Source organism: Bubalus kerabau, chromosome 7 (assembly GCF_029407905.1).
Source record: "Bubalus kerabau isolate K-KA32 ecotype Philippines breed swamp buffalo chromosome 7, PCC_UOA_SB_1v2, whole genome shotgun sequence".
Taxonomy (NCBI): Eukaryota; Metazoa; Chordata; class Mammalia; order Artiodactyla; family Bovidae; genus Bubalus; species Bubalus kerabau.
Window position 1 is genome coordinate 94,934,883 of NC_073630.1, and position 25,655 is coordinate 94,960,537.

The 25,655-nt window shown below is 41.7% G+C and overlaps 1 protein-coding gene across 1 annotated transcript in view; it reads right to left on the bottom strand.

Annotated features, from left to right (window-relative positions):
- PPEF2 (protein phosphatase with EF-hand domain 2) overlaps positions 1–11,885 on the bottom strand; it is a 45,705-nt gene extending 33,820 nt beyond the window's left edge. The window contains exons 1-2 of the mRNA XM_055588824.1: positions 11,444–11,885; positions 2,294–2,431 (exon numbers count right to left, since the gene is read on the bottom strand). Coding sequence (XP_055444799.1) covers positions 2,294–2,348 — 55 coding nt within the window. The 5' untranslated portion in view covers positions 2,349–2,431; positions 11,444–11,885. The remainder of the gene's footprint in view (positions 1–2,293; positions 2,432–11,443) is intronic.
- Positions 11,886–25,655: the final 13,770 nt, after the last annotated feature.

Below are 25,655 nucleotides of genomic sequence, written 5' to 3' on the forward strand. Positions count from 1 at the left end.
CATTCCCTTCTCCAGGGAATCTTCCTAACCCAGGGATCGAACCCAGGTCTCCCACATTGCAGGCGGATTTATTACCAGCTGAGCCACCTGGGAAGCCCCATAGAAACAAGGTGCTAGCATCATTTCCCTTGCTTCCTTCTACATCTCTGGTTGCCTCATCCTCTTCGACCTGATGCTTAAGTACTAGAATCCTTCATTGCTCTGTCTTTACTCTCACTCTAGGCTACTTCAGTGACCCCCATGGCTTCAACAATCACCCATACTCTGATGCCTTCCAAAGGCATGGATCTCCACTGACGTCTCCAAAAACCAGATCTGAATATGCAACTGTCTACTCAGCACTGCCACCTGCATGTTACATGGGCACCTCAAACCCAATATGTATAAATCATCATTTTCATTCTACCTGAACTTGGTTCTTCTCCATTAATTTTATGTCAGAAATTGGCATTATCACCTACCCAGGTATGCTGGATTTCCCAGCTAGCTCAATGGTAAAGGATCCGCCTGCCAATGCAGGAGACCCAAGAGAAAGAGATGTGGGTTTGATCCCTGGAGTAGGAAATGGCAACTTACTCCAGTATTCTTGCCTGGAAAATTCCATGGATATGGGAGCCTGGTAGGCCACAGTCCATGGTCTGCAAAGAGTTGGACATGACTAAGCACAGGACAGGTATCTAGAAACCTGGATGTCAATCTTTTCTTTGTTAATACTTTATTTTGTTGCTCAAATTGATTTTTTTTTTTGCTTGTTTGTTTTTTTAACTGCTGTGCTGGATCTTCATTGCAGTGCACAGGCTTAATTGCCCTGTAGCATGTGGGATCCTAGTTCCTCAACCAGGGATCAAAGCTGCATCCCCTGCATTGGCAGAAAGAAGAAAAAAGTGTAGTTGCTCAGTCATGTCCAACTCTTTGTGACCCCACGGACTGTAGCCCTCCAGGCTCCTCTGTCCATGGGATTCTTCAGGCAAGACTACTGGAGTGGGTTGCCATTCCCTTCTCCAGGCTGCATCGGCAGGGGGATTCTTAATCACTGGACCACCAGGAAGTACCCCGGACGTAAATCTTGATTCATCCTTCTCCCCAACCCCATATATGTAATCAGGTGGATCCTGTCCATTCCACCTCTTGAGTATTGTAGGAATTCATCCTCTTCTCTCCCATCTCTATAGCCACCAACTCTGGACCATGGCATTATCATCTCTTGCTTAGATGACTTTTGTTCTTGTTGTTCAGTCACTCAGTTGTGTCCAACTCTTTGTGACCCCTGCAGCATGCCAGGCTTCCCTTTCCTTCACCGTATCCTGGAGCTTGCTTAAACTCATGTCCGTTGAGTTGGTGATGCTATCCAACATCTGTCCTTTGTTGTCCCCTTCGCCTCCTGCCTTCTATCTTTCGCAGCATCAGGGTCTTTTCCATTGAGTCAGCTTTTCACATCAGGTGGCCAACGTATTGGAGCTTCAGTTTCAGCATCAGTCCTTCCAATGAATATTCAGGGTTGATTTCCTTTAGGATTGATTGGCTCGATCTCCTTACTGTCCAAGGGACTCTCAAGAGTCTTCTCTAGCACCACAGTTTGAAAGCATCAATTCTTTGGTGCTCAGCTTTCTTTTGGTTCAACTCTCACATCCATACATGACTATTGGAAAACCCACAGCTTTGACTATACAGACCTTTAGCTTCTAAATTGTTCTTCCTTCTACTCTTACACCACCCACTCCAATCCCTGCCACAATCCCTTCTTCATGGAAGCCAGAAGAGTCTTTTATGGATGTTTTGAATTCTACAATGGTTCTTCAAGCCTTTAGAATGAAGTTTAAATCCTACCTGCTCCTGAGTGATCTGGGCTCTGCACAGCTCTGCACAGCTCTGCAGCCTCATGTCACGCCATTCTCCATCTGATTCACGTCAACCATTCAGTTCCTTGAAAATGCCTTTCTTTTTGCCTACTTCATGACCTTGTTACCCTCTACCTGGAATACCTGGAATGCTATTTCATCCCCTTTTTGCCCAATCTTATTTCTCTCACTCGTAAAGGTGGAGTTTGGGGTAAACTCAATGGACAACACTGACTCCTTGAGTAAATTTTAATTCTATTAAATATAGTTCATCAAGTCCTAAGATATTCAGCTGAGTATCCTGTGGTCATGTCACAAGGAAGAGAAGCTGATTTTCAGGAGTCAGCATGAGGAGCAATATAACGATTTCCTGTCCACCCTGAGAAGCCCCTCCCTGTGCAATGCAGGCTTCCACTGAGGTCCCCACAGTTAGGCTGAAGGTAGGAAGCACATACCTTTCTCTGCATTCTGGAAAGCAAAGTGGTGTTGGGTTGAGGTGCCGCTTCCCATAACTTAAGTGCGATGTTTCTGCAGGACGCAGATAGCAGGTCCAAGGAAGAGTGAATTGTTTGCTGACAAAAGGAAGAGGGAACCTGCAACAGGGAGATTTGGGTAGAATATTAGTTCAGGTAGAGCAAACTACCTATGAGCCTTGTCTCCCACATCATGAAAATATATATAAAGTTATCATGTGTTAGCACCCTCCTCCACACCTCACCAGCACATGAGATGTCCTTCCCCTGAAAACTCCCTCCATGCGTCATCTCATCTCTCTCCCCTGTCTTCATCCTTCCTACTAGCTTCTCCTTTTCAGTCTAAAACATGCTGAAGTCTCATCTCAGAGAAGTTCATCACCACCATCCTTTGACCTCCTCTATCCCTCCAGCTATAACCCGACCTTTATTTTCTTCTCATCCAGACTTCTCCCGAGCAGACCACTTATCTTCTCCTTAATTCCTCTTAACACCATATTTTTCATCCTCACTATTGATCAAAACATTTTATGCTGATGTCCCCAATGCTTCATCTTGTCAGACTTGACCTTGCCAGAATAGCAAGGCCGTCATCTCATAAGTCATGCCTTGATTTAAATTTTACTCCATGGGTCTCCATGAGTCTACTCTTTTGTATGTTGACAAAAAATTAATCAGTCACTCTAAGAAAGAATTGGAAAATTTTATTTGAGCCAAATTTGAGGATTATAACTGGGGAAGAACACCTCAGAAAGCGCTGAGAACTGCTCCACTGGTGAGAAATCAAGGCACTGTTATATATGTTTTTTTTGAGACAGAGGGCTGTACATCAAATGATGTATTATCGACAGTTTATGCAATCTAGATCATGGTTGGTCATGTGGCCCCTTACAGATTCAAGAAGGAATATTATCTTTAAGGAGTCATCTTGTTGGTGCTAGGAGAATGTTGCTCTTTTGGTCGAGCAGGCATTCCTGTTAATGGGGGAGGTATGGCTGATGCATATTGCAGGTATACAATGCACAGTGTGGGGAGAAAGGAGGTCAAGGGCAGAGAAAATTTTTTATGTTGAAATTTTTCTTGTCTTGCCATAAAATATGAATTTTATTTCATTTTATTTATTTTCTCTCCTTCTTGAGCTCATTTTCCTCTATCCATCCCTTGAATGTCAATTTTATTTGTATTCTACTCTCAACTGTCTGCTTTCTCACTCTGTATATGCTTCCTACATAACTGAATCAACTCACATTTTCAACTATTACTTCCTCCCTCTTAAATCTCCATCTCAGCTGCTAAACTTTGGGGTGCCTCAGACTCCATGTAACACAAATACAACTCATCTTCCCAAAAGCCTTCTCCTTTTCTCCTTTCTTCAACACAGCTCTTACCTAGAATTTTTTTTTTTTTTTTCTTTCAGGGAGAAGCTTTTTTTTAAGTTGCAGCAAGTGGGTTCTTTAATTCTGACACATGGCATCTAGTTCCCTGAACAGGATCGAATCCAGTCTCCCTGCTTTGAGAGCACAAAGTCTTAGCCACTGGACCACCAGAGAAGTCCGCCTAGGATATTTTTGCCTTTACTGAGTATGTTCTTCCTAGCTGACCCTTGACTAACTTTACTCGTTTCTTAAGTAATGAGTAAAGATGCACTTCAGGCATCATCTTCCTTAAGCAAGTTTGACATGCGCCTCCTCTGAACTCCTGCATGTCCTAGTCACATCTCTGATGAAATATAATTTGCATTTTAAGACAGGACAAGACAAATTGAATACAAACTTCTCTCTGTGTTGGTTTGGGTCTTCTCCTCTCCTCCCTGCTGTGGAGTGTGCCTCCACAAGAACCAGACCTCTTTTGGGAGGTGGGAGTGCCCGCTGAACTGTCGAGAGCGATATTTTTTCTGTCTTAGTACAGTGTAACTTCTTAAATGAATAGCACTCTTTCCCAGCTCGCTTTGCACCACGTGCTTACCTGGACTATGTACCCTTGTGTTTACCTGGACTATGTATCCTTTTGTGTTTACCTGGACTATGTATCCTTGCTGAACTGTATGTAAAATACCAATATGTCATTTCGATGTATGATTCTTTGTTTCTAAAATGGATATAACCATGCCTTTGACTTCTAACACGTGGAGCAAGTCCTTAGAGCTTTTGGAAAAGCTGCTTCCTGGTTTATAATCCTCAGTTTGGCTCAAATAAAATGACTTTTTTTCCTTCTTAAGTTGATAACTGAATTTTCCTTGACATTTTCTTGGGGTAGCCAGCAAGCTTCAGAGACACCCAGCAGCTGACATCTGGAGTCTACCCTGAACCAGCGCTTGGTACCAGCATGGGCCCATTAAGCCTTGTCCACGTCTTGGTATTCCTCAGGTGTTTTTGATGAGTTCTCCTCATTGCTTTAAATGATGTCCTGAATTTTATTCAAGCTGTTTCTCTTGGGACTTGGAATACCGGTCTATTTCCTAGGCAGGGGCCTAAGTGGAAATTCCTAGGCAGGCATGCACCTAGGAGGAACTTTGGAGTAAACTGGGTTGGCTGTCCTCTTTAAAAATTTGGCTTAAATTGGGAAGAGTGTGTTCATATGGTCTGAACAAATTGTTTGCTGGTGAAATGAGAGACTGAACCTGCTCAGCTCTTAAGAAAAGGGACTTTGCTTCTTCTAGCCATAATGTGTCTTCAGATGACTGAGAAGCTGGCAGAAGTGTCTGAGAATCAATTCTCATGACTCATACTGGTCCTATAGGGCATCCCACTACAATCATCAAGGAAATTCTGCTCACCAAGGGCACAATAAGGCTGATCACCCAGTGCTCTGAGCACCCACGGCAGTTTCAGACTGCGGGAGGGAGAAACCCAGACTTGTAAGAGAGTCGAACGGACCCAAGGGTAACTCCTTAGGGAGTCAGAAGCAGCTCACATTCGATCCATCACATTGCCCTCAGTTGTTCAGATTATATCTGAAATAGGCTACCAAATGAATAATGAGAAACCACGCTTCAGAGGCTGAACAGCTTCAGATGGGCAGTCACTCCTAGAACCCCAGCTGGCTTCCTGGACAATTAGAACAAAGTCACTGCTTACATTTAACTCTTAAATGGCCAGGATGGGACTCTTGACATTCCAAAACTATAGAGAAAGCCTCCTTGATAAAACATCTTTTCAAAATTCTGACCCTAAGAGAACAAAATTATTCCTAGGAGAAAGCTTAAAGTTATAACTCTTATCATTGTCCTTGAAATGTAAACACAGCCCACATTGCCTAAAACTATAGCCTTGGCTCAAAAAGTAGAATTTAAAACTAAAAAGGGAAAAAAAGAGGGTGGGAAGCTTTTTAAAAATCAAGCAAAAAAGCTATCAGACTCTGTCTGTGTCTATCTGGATATACATATGATTGTGTATCAATACATCCCTACCTCTGGATGGTGCTATGAAAATTAATTTGTAAAAGAGCTTTATTTAATTGATTTAGAAGTAAGTGCTTACAAATAAAATATTTCTAAATGTAACTTAGACTCACTCAAAATTCTAAAGGATCGTGTGATCTAGGATTAATCTTTGCTGGAAAAAAAGCAAGTTTAAACTGATAGTTTAATTAATATAGACATGTCTTTAGAGTTGAGTGGGCTCCCCTTGTGGCTCAGCTAATAAAGAATCTGCCTACAATGTGGGAGACTTAGGTTTGATCCCTGGGTTGGGAAGATCCCCTGGAGAAGGAAAAGGCTACCCACTCCAGTATTCTGGCCTGGAGAATTCCATGGACTGTTTAGTCCATGGGGTCGCAAAGAGTCGGACACGACTGAGCGGCTTTCACTGTAAAGTTAGGTATGCTAAGTCACTTCAGTCGTGTCCGACTCTGTGCGACCCCATAGATGGCAGCCCACCAGGCTCCCCTGTCCCTGGGATTCTCCAGGCAAGAACACTGGAGTGGATTGCCATTTCCTTCTCCAAAAGTTAGGTATAACAACATTAAATACAATACTTTCATTGTACATAGGTTTACTGAAAGTCAATAAGCTTATTTATCTATGTTATAAAATCCAACAACAAGAAAATTAATGGCCTGATGATATTTTCACAAGTAATGAAAGAGATAAATGAGATGAAAACTTTTGAGTAAACTATTTAAGAACAATTATGTTTTATGCTATGTCTACCTAAAAACAGTTTCTCCATATTTTTGGCAACTTGAAACTTTAGAGGTCTGATAAGTTAAATGATGAAAATTCAGTGAATGTCTAGATCATTTTTTCTCTAGATTATTTTTAATAGGATAAAACTAGAATTGGTTTCTTCTCTAGGTTTTCTTGAATGTTAATCTGCTTTTAATAACAGATTGTGAAATTTCTTTACCAGTAACTTTCTGCACGTGCCTTTGGAATCTTTTACCGTCATTTTGGTTAAGTGAATAAACATTGTTCATAGTAACTTATGATCCTACTTGTCAAACATTTAAAACCTTTTGATATCTTTGACAAACTTTCTCAAATTCCAAAGGAAGTTTTTTTGACCTCTTACTGACCGTGGGATCCTTCAAAGGACCCCCTGAATATCTCAAAGAGAGACATTAAACTAATCAAGTTTACAAGTTTATTTGGTCTGCTAAATTACATGGAAAACATTGTCAAATGAGTAACAGTAAACCTTCTTAAGTTATATTCTATGGATAAACATTATTAATATAAATGTTCTAGAAATTATAGGAAGTTCCTAAAATTTGAAGTGTCCTGGTATGTTGTCATTCATAATTCTAGTTATTATCTTAAAATTTCAAATGTCACAGAAATAGCCAATTTCCTTGATGACTGCATTATAATCAGGTCTTTAACGATGCTTTTTAAGCCTTTTGTCACTTACAGATAGCTACGGTCCCACTCTGATACTTTTACAAAAATGCTTGTAGATGACTTACTTTTACGCTCCCAAACTAACCTGGACTCGGTAGTACAAGGACTTCCGCCTTGTATGTGGCCTATTTCAGCAAGGGCTCTCTTATATAAGGATACTGAAGAAATAGTAATGGGGTCTCCTTTAACGAGTGATGTGCCATACTCGGTTGAGTCTCTTCTAAACTCTCACCACATTTAGCACCATTCTGTATGCCACCTAACTTCTTACGAAGTATTGTTGTTTTCTGCACCAAATACTATCTTGAGTCCATATAATAACCTTAACCTTACAGTTTTGTTTCCAGTACTACAGGAAGAAAACAACCAAACTGCGTTTTGTTAACAGATTATCTTTTTACTCCCAGAAATGACTTAGAAGATTCTATTGATAGGCTGATCTTCTTGATTTACAAATGGATCCTACTTAAGGGGTGAACAGGACATGACTGAGCTGGTTTGCAATAACACCCACAATAGACATAACTAAGAGCTCTTATTGACCAGAAAGAAAGTGAGCACAACAAGCTGAACTAATTGCCTTAACCCAAGCTTAACCCACAACTCCCCCGCAAAAATGGAAAACAGGTCGCAGTGTTGTTCATTCTTACACAGCTGCCAAAACAATGAGCCATTATGAAAACACCAGGGCATTCTGAATCCGACGCTGTGGAAGCTAAAGCAAATCAGTTCACTGATACTACAGTCAAAGAAGCAACTTTAAACACTGGTTCTGCCCAGCCTCGATAATGTTCACTGCTCTCCATGAACCCTGCTAAGGAAATATGATTTTTTTCTACAGGCTCAGGAATCTACCATGAAAGAAAAGAAACAGATACCATATAGCAACAAAAAGGGAAAATTAACTCCATCACACAAATATTGTTGAGACCTGATAAAACGCCCCTCCCCCCACAAACCTTATAGTGTCTATTGAAGCACATTTGCCATTACTCCAATATGTACATTCTTTAACCCACTGGGCATCTGAGAAAATGGTTTTATGGAAAAACAGTATTTTTGGAAACTTTCACCCACAGCAGTTGAAAAGAAATATTATTACATTATTTACAGAGCCTTATTGAGACACTTAAAAAATGGTAACCAACTCTTTTTTCAGCAAGCTTCTAGGATATGAAAACCTTAAGGATCATGGATTACAACATAAAGGTTTTGTTTATTGGAAAGGACACCAAATTAAAGATTCTTTGTAGCCATGATGGCAAGAACATTTTCAGGTATTATTAACTAATCCATATGCAGCTAGACATTAATGGATTCACAGCTCTCATTTTATTTATTTATTTATTTTTGGTTGTACTGTGTGGCTTGCAGGATCTTAGTCCTCCAACCAGGGATCAAACCCATGCCCCAGCAGTGAAAGCACTGAATCTTAACCACTGGAAGGTCAGGGAATTCCTTCACATCTCTCATTTTAAAAAGGCCCCTCCACCCAAATGGACTTCGAGCCTGTTTCTAGCACCTGACTTCAACTAATTCAAGAATCACCAAGCCTAGATGAGAAGAAGATGATAACAGTAGCAGAGAGCTAACCCAAGCACCTGGACCAGGCTTGTCAGACCCATCTTACTAGTTCAGTTGCTGCTGCTGCTGCTGCTGCAGCTAAGTCGCTTCAGTCGTGTCCGACTCTGTGCGACCCCATAGACGGCAGCCCACCAGGCTCCCCCGTCCCTGGGATTCTCCAGGCAAGAACACTGGAGTGGGTTGCCATTTCCTTCTCCAATGCATGAAAGGGAAAAGTGAAAGTGAAGTTGCTCAGTCGTGTCTGACTCTTGGCGACCCCATGGACTGCAGCCCACCAGGCTCCTCCGTCCATGGGATTTTCCAGGCAAGAGTACTGGAGTGGGGTGCCACTGCCTTCTAACTCTTTACTAAAAGTTAAAATTACTTTTATTTCTAGGTATTCTTTTGGAAGGAAAAGATGAGATGGAAGGAAATCCTATCCTTCCTATCCAGATGGAAGGAAAATTCTTTAAAGTTGTCACAAAGTACAGTCACTGGAGACAATTTAACCAATGGTTGGATCTATCATCAAATAAAAGGCTGATATAAATTTTTTTTTAATTTTTGGCATGCTGCAGTCCATGGGGTTGCAAAGAGTCAGACACAACTTAGTGACCAAACAACAACAGGCCCCTCATAATTCTTGTCACTGACTTCAGATGTTCCTCTTATCTATAAAATGTTTCCTTTTAGCATATACCACATTTGTTTACTACATTTGATTAATTTACTCAATTCTGAAGTTTCTATAATGGGAAAGTGAGGTTGCAAAATCAAATGGCTCTTGATTTTTAAAACTGTTTTGTAATGGGAAACTTGTTCTATAATTCAGACTGAAATTGTGCTTTCATACCAGATTAGTCTGCCAATTTAACTATCTACTGACTCACATATAAAATCAGATTTCTTCATTGAACAATCTCCTCTCTAGTCTAAATGAAATTCTGGGTAAATGAGTAAGCCCTGAGGAGTCACAGCTTAAATCTTTGCTTCTGACTTCGCTATTGTTGTTGGCTATCTATATTGACTGGGCTCTGTGTCATTCATAGAGTAATAATCTCTTGTGCCTCTCAATGTATATTCAAAACTCCAACTAAATCAATGATGTCTAAATGACTTGAAACTATTGATTATATTTATAGTTCAGCATTAAACAGTGGGCATGCACAATGTACATACAGGGTAAAACTGTCAAAGTCCTATTAGACAACCTAGAATTGACTATCAGTCCTTGCCAAGAATCCAATTAGCCATTTTGATGTATGTATGATCCTTCGGCTCCAAAATATATATGACTGTGCCTTCAAGAGGCAGAACAGTACTCAGAGCTTTCTGAGAATTTGCTTCCTGGGTTGTAATCCTCACTTTGGCTCAAATAAAAAAAGAATTTTTTTCTTGATAATTAATTGAATTTTTGTCAATATTTTCATCACTGTAACACCATATTATAGTTTTCTATTTTGTGTCTTTATCATTAGACTGTGAGTTCCTTGAGAGCAAAGACTGTATGTTAACAAATTCATCATTTTTATCTCCAGGACTTAGCACAGTAACTGACACAGAGTGGAGAGTCATTAAAAAGTCATTGAATAAATTTTATGCCAGGTTTATTTTTACACCACATAGATGAATCTTTCTCTAGCTCTTCTACAGGAAGCATTGTGAGATGTACTGACTAAATATTAAGAGTGGATTCCACTTCTGTATTTTTCCCCTCCCTTACTTTTATCCCATTCAACTTTATTTTTGAAGGTTATTATATCAAGGATGGTCAAAGAGTTGTTATCTTTACCCCTTGCATATCAAAATGAAAGGTTCCTCTAGCTTATGTTGGTTAACAATAAAGAAATAAAGAAAAAAAGCAGTATATCTTTTTAATCTTCAAAATGGTTCCCAGATATAAGGGATGTCATGAAAGCAGATTCTGAGTATGAGGTAAAGTGAGAAGCCATTATGACCAAACCAACCAAAATACACCTAGATACCTGTAGTTCTAGAGCTGGAAGGGACTTCAATAATGATTGACTCCACCAGTGAGTCACAGCTTGCTTTGATCATTGGTAACTTGCCTATAGAGCCATGCTGTATACTAAAATGTTTGGGTTTTGGAAGTGCACAGAATAGAAAGAAGTAAAATAATTCTCAGGGCAAAATCTGAAACAGTGAAAACTGTAAGATCAAAGATGAAAAATGAGCTTGATATGGCCTCAGACTGTTAAAGCAGCATCATTCAGTAAATGACTAAAAGATGCCTCTCTGGTGATTCTCCAGCTGAGCCACCTTCTCAGGTAACTGGCATATTTACACTGCATGGGTGAGAGTCCTTGCCTTCTAGGATCTAACTTAGTATCATCTATAGCTGACATTATCTCTTTTTTTTTTGCCACACCATTTGGGATCTTAGTTCCCTGACCAGGGATTGAACCTATGCCCTCTGCAATGGGAGCGCAAAGTCTTAACCACTGGCCCACCAGGGAAGTCCAACATTATCTTTTCTTTTTTTTTCCTGAAATGTCGGTGATTGTTTATCTGCCCACTAAGTAAACCCAAGAAACGGAAGATTCATCATCCAGGACTTGAAGACCTCGAAACACACACAGCAAACAAAGGGGCCTGCTCTGACTCTCTCCCCAGGCCAAATCTGCATCTCTTTCCCACGTGAAATGGAAGTTTGTTGCCCTCGTGGTCTCAACCATTTCTGTATATCAGGCTAGAAAGAAAGTTCTTACCTTCTTTCGTATTTTTTACTATGAGTCACAACGAGGCAGAAACCTCTTTAACACAAAGATATGGTCCCCATCTTATCTTCAAAGTTGACTCAGGGATCCCAGACTGATCAGACTTCTTCCAGATCTAGAGTCCGATAAATCAGGTGCAGGCCTAGTCCGGCACGCCTGCCCCCAGAAAGCAAGTGAAAACATTCACAGCCCTGGCCAAGCATCCAGGGCTCCCTGCCTCCTGGCAATATGCGGCTCTTGATCCCAGTCAGATCAGGCCTGGGGGAGGATTTGAAGGAGGAGGCTGCTCAGTTGGGGTGTCTCGCTCACACTCAGGGCCAACCCCTGAAGACTGTTCTCTGCTGCTCACTCCTGCCTCCTCCTCACTTCTAAGTCTCCTTAAATCCTGGATTAGGAGGCTATGTTTCTCAAGCCACATCTGAGAAGGCTGAGCTCCTTAACCTAGAAATAGAAGAGTGCTGACAAAACAGATGGGCCCGGGGGCTCCAGAGCTCAAGGCATCCCAGCTGGAGCCATGCAGGAGGCCACGGCTTTCTTCCTTGTAGCTGGCTTTTCTCTATTTGCAAAACCTGATTGGAATATCCTGTCTTTTTTTGCTTATTCCTACTACAGACACTTTCCCCAAAGTTTATAACCTAAACTATTCATATGTTAAAATATCAATCATTATTCCCAGAAAACTTACTTTTTCAATAAATCTAAGATGCTTCTGTGTGTGCTAATAGGCACTAAATAGTCCATGGGAATTTGTAAAAGAAAGAAAAATTATACTCTGTTTACTTACCTGTATTTAGTAGGTCAAACTCGTTAATTATGTTGTCCAAATCCTCTTTATCCTTATTTATTCTTCCAGATCTGTGCATCTTTCAAAGAAATATTTTAAAGATTTCTATGATAAGTACAGGTTGAGAAATTTATCTTTGCATTTCTGAATCTTTGCATTATATGTTTTGAAACTCTACAATTAAATATTAGTTTGAACCATATGACATTGACATTGGAAATTATATAATACTAAAGGTTTATGGCTATTTTCTTGGTAGAAGGTAACTTATAAAAATAAAATATCACTCTACCTTTTCAAATCCTTTCTGCCTTGAATTCTCTTTTCACATAAGTTCACTTTTCGTTAGTGGTTGACAGTTAAAATATTTTCCCTAAATTGACTAAAAGTTAAAAGATGGGTAAAATCCTATATTATTGAGAGTATGAGAAAAAGAGCCCTCTCCATTACAATATTGGTGGAAATATGAATTGTTTTACTTTTTTGAAATTAAACTAGATTAAATTTTAATTGAGATTTATTAAATTATGTATTTAACTTATTAAATTAGAAATTTGTAAACTGTAAACCCTTTGGTCCAGAAATCCCACTTTGAAGTATCTTATAAAGCTGCTGCTAAGTCACTTCAGTCGTGTCTGACTCTGTGTGACCCCATAGATGGCAGCCCACCAGGCTCCCCCGTCCCTGGGATTCTCCAGGCAAGAACACTGGAGTGGGTTGCCATTTCCTTCTCCAATGCAGGAAAGTGAAAAGTGAAAGCCCACATAAAAAGTGATAAGGATTTTTGCTACCATATTGTTCTTGATCATGAAAAACTGGAAACAATTTACAAGTTCATAAATTGTAGAATGGTTTAAGTTATTGTATATACAGGAGAATACTATGTAGTCATTTAAAAAATGTAGATCAATATCCCGTCATGAAAAGATGTTCATATTTCATGTTATATGGAAAACACAACATGCTATATATATAATCTAACCTCAGTTTGGAAGATGAAAATATATTGTATATTGAAACATGTTCTAGTTTCTGTAATTGATACTTTGACATCTTGGGGCTTTGCTGACCAGATAGGGATTGTCCCTCCCAGGGTTAGCTGATGCCTAGAGATAGCAATGAACCTGTATATGAATATTATTGTTGATTCCAGATTATGTTTAAGAAAAATTCTGGTCTCCCCATGGATGTTGAGTTCACACATGTGGCCTTTAACTCTAGGTTTATTAATGAACTAAACTGAGACCTCTGTCTTTTGGCAAAGAGAACTAGAATAAAATGAGAAACTATGTTCATACTGGAGTTGGTTAATTTAGTAAATCAGCTAACCTCCCCACACACTGTATAAAATGAGTTACAAAGAAATATTGTATAGGTTTTTCCCAGGTGGCGCAGTGGTAAAGAATCCACCTGCCAATGCAGGAGACACCAGAGACACTGGTTTGATTCCTGGGTCCAAAAGATCCCCTGGAGAAGGAAATGACAACCCATTCCAGTATTCTTGCCTAGAAAATTTCATGGACAGAGGAGCCTAGTGGGCTACAGTCCATGGGGTCACAAAGAGTCAGACACGACTGAGCGACAGAGCACAAACACAAATGTTGTATTAATACAACATGGATAATGTAGCCAATATTTTATAATAACTACAAATAACATAAATTTTAAAAATTGTGAATCACTATGTTGTACACCTAAAACTTATATAATGTTGTAAATCAACTATACTTAAAAAATAAAATAAAGGGATGACTAAAAAAATCCAAATGGATTCCTCAAAGCCTCACCCCAGAATTAATCAATACCCTACAAATAAGGAGGGCTTCCCTGGTGGCTTAGACGGTAAAGCATCTGCCTGCAATGTGGGAGACCCAGGTTTGATTCCTGGGTTGGGAAGATCCCCTGGAGAAGGAAATGGCAATCCACTCCAGCACTCTTGCCTGGAAAATCCCATGGACGGAGGAGCCTGATAGGCCACAGTCCATGGGGTTGCAAAGAGTCGGACACGACTGAGTAACTTCACTTACAGGGAATCAGACCAACCACAGTGGATTATAAAGTCCAGGGGGTTATAATCCCTTGTATTATTAGTCCTGCAATCAGTTACCCATTGGGAAACCCAGTGGCCATGGATAGAGATATGTGCAAGACCTCCACACTGTAAACAATATTGCTATCTCTTTTCACCTTGTTGTTCCCAGCCCTTACACCTTATCAGCTCCCATTCCTACTGAAAGCAAGCTTTTCACTGTGAGTGATTTTTGTTATCGTTTGTTGTTCAGTCGCTGCTGTGTCTGACTCTTTGCAACCCCATGGACTGCAGCTCGCCAGGCTTTCCTGTCCTTTATTATCTCCCAGAGTTTGCTCAAACTCATGTTCATTGAGTTGATGATGCCATCCAGCCATCTCATCCTCTGTCACCCCCTTCTCCTCCTGCCCTCAATCTTTCCCAGCATCAGGGTCTTTTCCAATGAGTCAACTTCTCGAATCAGGGGGCTAAAGCATTGGAGCTTCAGCTTGAGCATCAGTCTTTCTGATCTTTTTTTAGCATCCCTAGGGATAAGGCCCATCAATATCTCTTTGCCTTTAACTGGAAATGACAACAATACATCTGAACAGTAATTTAAGGTTTAACTAAAAGTCCTGATTTCTCACAAATCCTAAAGGCTTATTTTTATTTAGATGATGTAATGTTCTCTAGAGGCTCTAACCTATTGTAACATGTACATGACTTGCTTTGCTGCTCCCCTCTCAGGACTCCTCACAGAAAGACAGCATCCACCTGGCAAAGCCTCTAGCCTCAAAGAGACACAGGGTCTCCAAGGAGAAGTTGAAGTTTGTTCTAACTCAAGCTTGCTTTTTTAGGGGACTTCCCTGGTGGTCCAGTGGTTAAGAACTCACCTTGCAATGCTGGGGATGTAGGTTTGATCCCTGGTGGGAGAACTAAGATGCCGCAGAGCAACTAAGCCCACACATCTCAACTACTGAGACTGCACACTCTGGAGCCCTTGTGGCACAATTAGTGAGCCCACACGATGCAACTACTGAAGCCTGTGAGCACAACTAGAGACTCTGTGCACTGCAACAAAAGATCCCACGTGCTGCAGCTAAGACCTGACGCAGCCAAATAAATAAATGATTTTTCTTAAACATTTGCTTTTCAGACATCTGATTTCAAAACAAGGACTACACAAAGATCCAGAAAAACTCCATGGCATCCTGAATCTCCTAAATCCCCAAACTAAATCTCAGTTGTGAAGCTTTCTTGGGTTAGCTGGCTACTGTCATAACAGGGTTCCAAATTTTTCTCTCATGGTTCAGCCTATCTGTCTATCTATATAAATCTTGTTGAAAAACACTACAGTTCAATTGCTTAGTTGTGTCCCACTCTTTGTGACCCCATGGACTGCAGCACGCCAGGCTTCCCTGTCCATCACCATTTCCCAGCTGCTGCTGCTGCTGCTGCTGCTAAGTCGCTTCATTCGTGTCCGACTCCGTGCGCCCCATAGACAACAGCCCACCAGGCTCCCCCGTCCCTGGGATTCTCCAGGCAAGAACACTGGAGTGGGTTGCCATTTCCTTCTCCAATGCATGAAAGGAAAAGTGAAAGTGAAGTCGCTCAGTCATGTCCAACTCTTAGTGACCCCATGGACTACAGCCTACCAGGCTCCTCTGTCCATGGGATTTTCCAGGCAAGAGTACTGGAGTGGGTTGTCATTGCCTTCTCCACACCATCTACCGGAGCTTGCTCAAACTCATGTTCATTGAGTTGGAGATGCCATCCAACCATCTCATCCTCTTTTGTCCCCATTTCCTCCTGCCTTCAATCTTTCCCAGCATCAGGGTCTTTTCCAATAAGTCAGTTCTTTGCATTCGGTGGCCAAAGTATTGGGGTTTCAGCATCAGTCCTTGCAATGAATATTCAGGGATGATTTCCTTTAGGATTGACTGGTTTGATCTCCTTGCTATCCAAGGGACTCTCAAGAGTCTTCTCCAGCACCACACTTTAAAGACATCAGTTCTTTGGCACTCAGCCTTTTTTATTGTCTAACTCTCACATCCATACCTGACTACTGGATAAACCATAGCTTTGACTATATGGGCCTTTGTAGGCAAAGCAATGTCTCAGCTTTTTAATATGCTGTCTAGGTTTGTCATTGCTTTTCTTCCAAGAAGCAAGCATCTTTTAATTTCATGGCTGCAATCACATTTTGGAGAACCAAGAAAATAAAGTCTTCCAGTCTTTCCATCCTGATCCTATTATTTGGGAAGATCAGGACAATCTATGTTTTAAAACATTGATAGAAAGCTCAATGAATCTCTCTGACCTTGGACACTTTAATTATCAACTCTCCTTTTTCCTCAAAGTCTATGAAAAGGAAAGAAATGCCCTCAGGGTACTTATTTAGAAACATGGAGATGGCCATCACCGATAGGGTATTACAGTCAACAGCTAGACCCTGTGGTACTCCTTGCCTCTGAGCCATTCCTTCCACTGCCCTTTCAGTAAAGGCCACCAAGAAAAAGTCATGAGTTCCTCTCTGACTATCTTTATTCCTCACACTGTTGAAAGCCCTTCTGAATTCCAACCATACCCAACATCTGTCAGCAAGACTTCTTACTCCCTATGAAATTCTCCTGTTGACCACACCCCATATTACTCTTGCTCACTGTAATAAGCCTAACCTTGCCACCCTTTCTTCATCCTCTGTGTACAAAACTCCTCACGACCACTTAACTTCGACAGACCATCTCTCTCTCTCTCTCTTTGGCCATGCCACATGGCATGTGGGATCTCAGTTGCCTGACCAGGGATCGAACCCATGTCCCCTTCACTGAAGCATGAAGTCTTAACCACTGGAGGACCAGGGAAGTCCTCAAAAGACCATTTCTTGACCCCCCCCCCATATGACTTGCAAGAAACCCAAATGATTTTTCATGGCTTACTGATGGTTCTTATTTAAAAGATGAAATGGTAAATATTGTGCTGGGTATGCAATGTAACCTCTTTTGAAGTTATCAAGACAGTGTCTTTGCCTTTGGTTACCTCAGTACTACAGACTGAATGACATGCTTACTCAATCCTATATTTCAGCCATGGGCAAAACCATATATATTAATATTTATATAGACAGTAGATACTCCTTTGGAGTAGCCCATGACTTTGGAATATTATGGAAGTAGTGAGATTTCCTTACATCTAATGGGGATAAAATTTAAAATGTCCCATATATTCAAGATTTATTAGATGCTCTGCTTCTACCAGCCACTCTGGCTACTACTAAACTTCTGAGCATTTTAAACTTGATTCTCTGGAAGCTAAAGGGAACCACCTCACTGATTATCTGCACTAAAAATTCTCTGATTTCACAGAAACCAACAACCAAACCTCTGTGATGGTCCAAAAAGATGTTCCCCCAAATGATAATCGAGACAGATTAGCTAGAGATACCCAACAACTGGCCCCAGAAAAGGAAAAACAATATTGGAACTCTAGTTTGCTGGGAGCCGGCGAGAGACATTCCACTCTTGACAAAGGTCATGAGGAAGGAGGCTCGGCATACGCAAAGGCGGGATCGAGCCTCGGGAGTCCCCCCGGATATTCTCTATCTACCCCCAAAAACCAGAGTCTGCCTACTTTATTGCTTTGTGCTCTCACCTCTGACTTTACTGGGGGCTGTCCCCTACCACCATCTCACTCTCTCTGTCAAAGAGTTAACTTACAGCTCCAATTAATAAAGTTCCTGGGCAATTAGGAGTGTTTAAATCCAAACCCCTCAGATGGCTCTCTAACTCGCCTGACAAGTTTACCCGGACACCTACAGCTATGCAAGCTATGCATACGATTGTTTACAGTCTCCCAGCCTCGAGAGGCACGGGAAGCTTAAGATATTCACATAGCTTAGAGCCTCTCAGAGAGTTAGAAACTGTCAGAATAAAACTAGTAAAAGATTTCATTAATGAGCCAATGTTTGTTGCCAAGTTTCCACATCCCCTGTATTGTATCCTTGAATGTGTATTAATTAATATAGTTGGTATGTAGAAAAAATAAGTAGTGGCCTTGGTGCTAGTAACTTTAGACCCTTAAGGTAATAAATTCTTTCCTTTGTTGTAAACCCATTACACATCCGCCCTATAGGAATGCAATTTTATCTTCGGAAGATGGCGCCAAACCTTAAAATAATTACTCTTAGAGAAAATAAGTCTTTGTTGATAAGTCCTTGTCAAGAGTCATAAAATGTTAATAGGCCTTCTGGCCAGAAGATGATGTAATCACCTAAACCATTTGTATACGATAAATTTGCAGGAAAGAAACCCTAGTTTTTGATAAGCATCAAAGACTGCTGACTTTGCATCCCCTATTATCCTCTATGTGTAACTTAGGGTATAAAAGCCCCTGTTGAAAATAAAGCTATGGGCCTTGCTCACCAAACGCTTGGTCTCCCCATGTCATTCTTCCCCTTAACCTCCAGCTGAGTCTCCATCTGGAGCGTGGATATCCTCTGCGACCATTTATTTGCCTGGGCTTCTAAGACCCACTGGAGAAGGTGTCTAAGGTGGGGCACATTCCGCTATTCGAGAGGGCGTCTGCGGCCTCCGTGGTCAGAGCTAACCTGGTGTCACGGGTTATATTGATTTTCTGCGTAAACCAAGCTACTCAGCTTCTTTTCTTCACTGAATTTTCCTACTGAGCTATCCTCATTCTATTACTCTTTATATCTCTAATTAACATTTGAAAAGTCACCTACGCTGTCTCTCCTTCGAATACCCTGTATCAGCCGGGGCTGGACCCCGGCACTAGTTAGTGTTGGTTCGGTAAAAAAAAGCTCTGGTTTGGACCAAATGATGATCCAGTCCTGCCAGAGACTGACTACAGTTGACCCTTGAACAACACAATCCTTGAACTGCAAGGGTCCACTTATACTGGGTTTTTTTTTCAATAAATACATACTACTGTACTACACGATCTGTATTTGGCTGATGTAGAATCTTGAATACAGAGGGCTGACTGTAAGTTATACAGCTGCAGGGGGCTCTGTTGCCCTAACCCCTGCGTTGCTCAAGGGTCAATCATACTGTATATACATTGAATCATTGATCAACTGATAAAATTACAAACTTTATGAGCCAATATTGGGAAAATATTAATAAACCCACTAAAATTATCTACTTTATTTGCCACGCCCACCCAAAACACAAACCTGGAAAATCTATTCGTGCCACCTAGAACATTTTAAATTACCCAGTAGACTGTTTGAGGTTCAGCAAACGGATTTCCTCCAGCTTCCTCAACTCAAGGATATAAATAGGTTTTGGCAACAGTTGTTACGTTTTCTCACTGAACTGAAGCTTTCCCTTGTAGATAGGCCACTATCTCTTCTGGGGCTAAGATTCTATTAGAAAGGGCTTCCCTGGTGGCTCAGGCAGTAAAGAATCTGCCAGCAATGTGGGAGACCTGGGTTTGGTCCTTGGGTCAGGAAGATCCCCTGAAGAAAGGAATGGCTACCCACTCCAGTATTCTTGCCTGGAGAATTCCATGAACAGAGCCTGGTGAGCTACAGTCCATGGGGTCTCATAGAGTTGGACACAACTGAACTACTAACACTTTCACTTGCACCTAGCAAACCCCACCTCAAACATCATAGTGACCAGGGAATTCACTTCAGCCAGGTGCTTGGACAAGTCTGTGCTGGCTGGCCAATTCTACAATACTTTCACTGTGCTTACCAGCCAAAATCCCCAGGGCCAGTTAAATGCATGAATGGCACCATTAACTCTAAAGGCAAAAATCTGTAGAGACTCTTCAAATATCCTGCCCAAAGTCATTGTCATTGGTCCTTCTAAATCTTAGGTCCATGTATCCGTTTTGCAACCCATAAACTCTCACCCTTTGAGATAATCACAGATGCCCAATGCTCCTAGCTCCTGCTTCTTTTGATCTATAGCTAATAAGAGGATATATACTCAATTATTTTAGGGACTTCCAGACGGTGCAGTGGTAAAGAATCTGCCTGCTGGTACAGGAGACACAACAGACTTGGGTTTGATCCTCGGGTTGGGAAGATACTCTGGAGTAGGAAATGGCAACCCATTCCAGTATTCTCACTTGGAAAATTCCAAGGACAGAGGAACTTGGCAGGCTACAGTCCATGGGGTTGCAAAGAGTTGGACACAATTGAGCACATAGGAATATACTTTATTAAAGACCTAATTTTTCCTGTTGAAAAAGTTAACTATGATTTAGTAGAACAATCTTTTTCACAGCATGCTCTCTGGACACAAAGGTCTTCAGTATCATCTCTTACAACCTAGAGATTTCATCTCTTAGAAGAGACATCTTCAAAGACATCCCTTGGGGACTTCCCTGGTGATCCAGTGGTTAAGACTCAGTGCTTTCAATGCAATGGGTGCAGGTGTGATCCCTGGTTGGGCTTCTCTGATAGCTCAGTTGGTAAAGAATCTGCCTGCAATGCAGGAGACCCCGTTTTGATTCCTGGGTTGGGAAGATCCACTGGAGAAGGTATAGGCTACCCACTCCAGTATCCTTGAGCTTCCCTTGTGGCTCAGCTGGTAAAGAATCCACCTGCAATGCGGGAGACCTGGGTTCAATCACTGGGTTGGAAAGATCCCCTGGTGAAGGGAAAGGCTACCCACTGTAGTTATTTTGGCCTGGAGAATTCCATGTAACGTATAGTTCATGGGGTCACAAAGAGTCAGATATGACTGAGTGACTTTCACTCTCCCTTCACTTTGATCCCTGGTCAGGGAAATAAGATCCCACATGCTATGTGGCACAGCCAAAAAATAAAATAATTTTAAAAAATTTAATTTAATTCCAATCTTGCTGGAAGGGCCCTTACCAACTGTTGTTAACCAATCCACATACCGCTGAGATCCGGGGAACAGACCCTTGGATCCATATATCACATATAAAGAGAGCACCAAACCCCGATTGGACCTGCACAGCAACTGATGACCGGAAGTCAAGATTTCCAGGAATTGAAACAGATGACAGCTGAAGGAGACAGCTTCTCCAGGGTGGCCAGATCAGGCCAGGATACCTTTCCCCACTGTTTCTTGCCTTTTCTCCTTTTCTTGGAAAGACAATGCTCTTATGTGCCCTTCTCAACCTGCTGCTTATGAGGGAAACCTCTGATGGTTGGCTTTGCCATCAGAAACTCCAGTCTGTACACGACAGCCGTGACTCTTTAGTCTGTTCTGTGACCAGTTTTTCATTTATCCTTAATGGCACTAATTTCACTCAACTTCCCCTCAACGTTAGCTACAGAGTGAAACTGCCGTCAACATTCCCTCCCCTGCTGTTTCCTCCTGCACACCACACTGATGACAGCGACGAAAGTACCATCCTAGATCGGCTCAAAATGACGACACTACAGCAACCGCCCCACTCAAGCGCCTACTTTTATAATGTTTGTCCAAAAAAACAACTTAAAGTCAAGTACCCTGCGCTGTCATGTTAGAGAATGGTCTTTTTGGCTTGGAGGAATCCTTCCAGAATGCTCTCAAAACATCACTGACCCCTGGTTGACTAATGCCAACAGCTCCATTTCCACAAATTCACTAATAAACAACGACACTTCAGCTGGAGTCCTTTGTGCTCATCTGGTTTCATCTTTGTTTGTGAAGGATGTTATCGTCCCTGGGTTAATAAATGTCAGGATAGTTGGTGAATGGGAGGACAATGCTCACTAGGACATCTAGTTGTTCCACTGTCCATTTATAACTGATCTGAAACTGGACCAACCCCTTAAGCCTACATCAGAGAACCCAAAGTTAACTGGCTGGCAGGGTCCAAGACTCTGGGCTTGCCTCATCCGGAGATCTTTCCTCCTTTCTTGGTTTGGAGTATACATTAGTGAGCACATGATTGGAAACCTATCCATCACCCTAGGTAACACAGCTGACTCTTCACCGCCAGAGCAATAGCTGCTCAACAACAGCGTTAGATTTCTGTCCACCTTAGTAACAGGAGAGCCAGTTTTTTTGTCAGCAAGAGCAAGTTTATTTGGGAATAGCCACAGGAGTACAATTTGGGGTGTGCAAACTATGGCAGACCACAGGCAAATCCAGAGAACAAGAAAGAGAGGAGTTTGTTTTTAAAGGGAAAAGAAGGGGCTTGGGAGGCAGTGTAATCATGAAAGAGTTCACTGGAGGAAGCCAGCAGTCCAAAGTATGGAGACTTCTCATTGGTTGGGCAGCTACAGTCTGATTGGCTGGGCTGTCGCCCGAGTTTTCTTCTTCCTGTTGGATAGTAGAGTAGGCAACACCTTCCTGTCTGAGATGTAGACATATATCTCTTCCTGTGTGGAGTACAGTCCTCACATACAAACGAATTCCATTCCAAGAGTGTATTTGTAAGTCCAATTTGCTCGTATGCCCAACAAAGTTAGCCTAGGTATCCAACTAACACAATCAGCTATATAGTACTGTACTGTAATAGGTTGATAATTCTTTACATGCAAATAATACATAAAAACAAACACACAAAAGAAATAAAACATTTTAAATCTTACAGCACCTTGAAAAGTACATTAGTACAACAGCTGGCATATAGGGGCTGGCATCCAGTGAACAGGCAAGGAAAGTTATTGACTGGAGGAGGGAGAGGAGTTGGGAGATGTTAGGGATGAAGGGTGGTCAGCAATAGGAGATGGAGGGCAAGGGGCAATTTCACTAATGTCTGACACTGATGGCACAGGTTCTGGTTCCTTGCTGGAACAAATGCATGCTTGCTTCTTTGAGGATTGAAGGTTCGTATATAGGGGGCTTACTGTGATCAATGATGCATTGGTTGGGAGCGGTTCCCCTACGGGCCTGGCTCTGCTCCAGTTTTAGCTGAGGTTTCCTTAATTCTGCAATACCTTGGCTAAGGTGGTGTTAGGTAACCAAACTTCCCTTGACTACCTTGCAGAACAAGCACTGCTTGTTGCTCATGGATACATTTCTCTGGGAAAGTAGAAACTCAATTACAAAAAATCAGGGAACAAGAACACTGGTTACAACATTTCACCTGATTCCCCATGGTCCTTCAATCTTTAGGACAATTATACAAACTGGATTTGTCATTCTGCTTTTAATTTTGACTTGCATCACCATTTTAAGACTTTGTACCTGTTGGCTGGCAAATATCTGCAGGAATGATGCACTAAACAGTATGATGTCAGCTCAAAACTTCGCTTTCAGATTCCAAGGCTTACAACCTTGACAAGACGTAACTTAAGAACGGGAGATGCCTGAGAGCTCCTCTTTACCTTCCTTGTTGCTCAAATGTGGCAAATAGCAAATGCTCTTTGCTCTTTCCGCCAACACAACCCTTAGGAAAGGTCCTTCCTGGCACTGAGGGACGCAGACAAAAATATTTCAGCCAAAACAAACAACATGATGCTGCATCAGTGATGCTTTCAGAGAAAGGTCTTGATCAAAAGGGAGAAATGTGAAAACAGATAAAGCATACTGCTGCTGCTACTGCTGCTAAGTCGCTTCAGTCGTGTCCGACTCTGTGTGACCCCATAGACAGCAGCCCACCAGGCTCCCCCATCCCTGGGATTCTCCAGGCAAGAGCACTGGAGTGGGTTGCCATTTCCTTCTCCAATGCAGGAAAGTGAAATGTGAGTGTAAAGTTGCTCAGTCCTGCTCGACTCTTAGTGACCCCATGGACTGCAGCCTACCAGGCTCCTCCGTCCATAGGATTTTCCAGGCAAGAAAATCCTATGGAGTGGGGTGCCATTACCTTCTCCAATAAAGCATGCGAGCATGCTAAGGTCGCTTCAGTCATGTCTGACTCTTCACAACCCCATGGACTGTAGCCTGCAAGGCTCCTCTGTCCTTAGGATTCTCCAGGCAAAGATCCTGGAATGGGTTGCCACTTCCTCCTCCATGGGATCTTCCTAACCCAGGATCAAACCCGCATCTCTTATGTCTCCTGCATTGGCAGGCAGGTTCTTTACCACCAGTGGCACCTGGGAAGCCCAGATAAAGACTCGACACACGGGCATCACCAGATGGGCAACACCGAAATCAGACTGATTATATTCTTTGCAGCCAAAGATGGAGAAGCTCTATACAGTCAGCAAAAACAAGACCAGGAGCTGACTGTGGCTCAGACCATGAACTCCTTATTGCCAAATCCAGACTGAAATTGAAGAAAGTAGGGAAAACCACTAGATCATTCAGGTCTGACCTAAATCAAATCCCTTATGATTATACAGTGGGAGTGAGAAATAGATTTAAGGGCCTAGATCTGATAGATAGAGTGCCTGATGAACTATGGAATGAGGTTCATGACATTGTACAGGAGACAGGGATCAAGACCATCCCCATGGAAAAGAAATGCAAAAAAGCAAAATGGCTGTCTGGGGAGGCCTTACAAATAGCTGTGAAAAGAAGAGAAGTGAAAAGCAAAGGAGAAAAGGAAAGATATAAGCATCTGAATGCAGAGTTCCAAAGAATAGCAAGAAGAGATAAGAAAGCCTTCCTCAGTGATCAATGCAAAGAAATAGAGGAAAACAACAGAATGAGAAAGACTAGAGATCTCTTCAAGAAAATTAGAGATACCAAGGGAACATTTCATGCAAAGATAGACTCAGTAAAGGACAGAAATGGTATGGACCTAACAGAAGCAGAAGATATTAAGAACAGGTGGCAAGAATACACAGAAGAACTGTACAAAAAAGATCTTCACGACCCAGATAATCACAACGATGTGATCACTGACTTAGAGCCAGACATCCTGGAATGTGAAGTCAAGTGGGCCTTAGAAAGCATCACTATGAACAAAGCTAGTGGAGGTGATGGAATTCCAGTTGAGCTATTTCAAATCCTGAAAGATGATGCTGTGAAAGTGCTGCACTCAATATGCCAGCAAATTTGGAAAACTCAGCAGTGGCCACAGGACTGGAAAAGGTCAGTTTTCATTCCAATCCCAAAGAATGCTCAAACTACCACACAATTGCACTCATCTCACATGCTAGTAAAGTAATGCTCAAAATTCTCCAACCCAGGCTTCAGCAATACGTGAACTGTGAACTTCCTGATGTTCAAGCTGGTTTTAGAAAAGGCAGAGGAACCAGAGATGAAGCATACTTGATTTTAAATGGAGTGGGGAAGCCATGAAAAGAAAGTTGTTATCTATGGTTATACAGCCAGGAAGAAGAAAGATTTTTTGCATTTCTCAGCAACAGCAAACTAACAATCGCTTGCAACCAATGTGAAACTGCAACAACCTTGAACTCTCATTCTCTTCTAATGAACTTTTGTTCAAAACAGTGCTCCCCAATTTCCTCCCACATTCCAATAAAAGCTAACTTCCCCTTTGTTTTTTAGACTTGCCTATGGTTTGCCATTGTTTGCTTGTCTTGAATTGTTAACTCCTCTGCTATTCCCTAATAAACTTCTCTT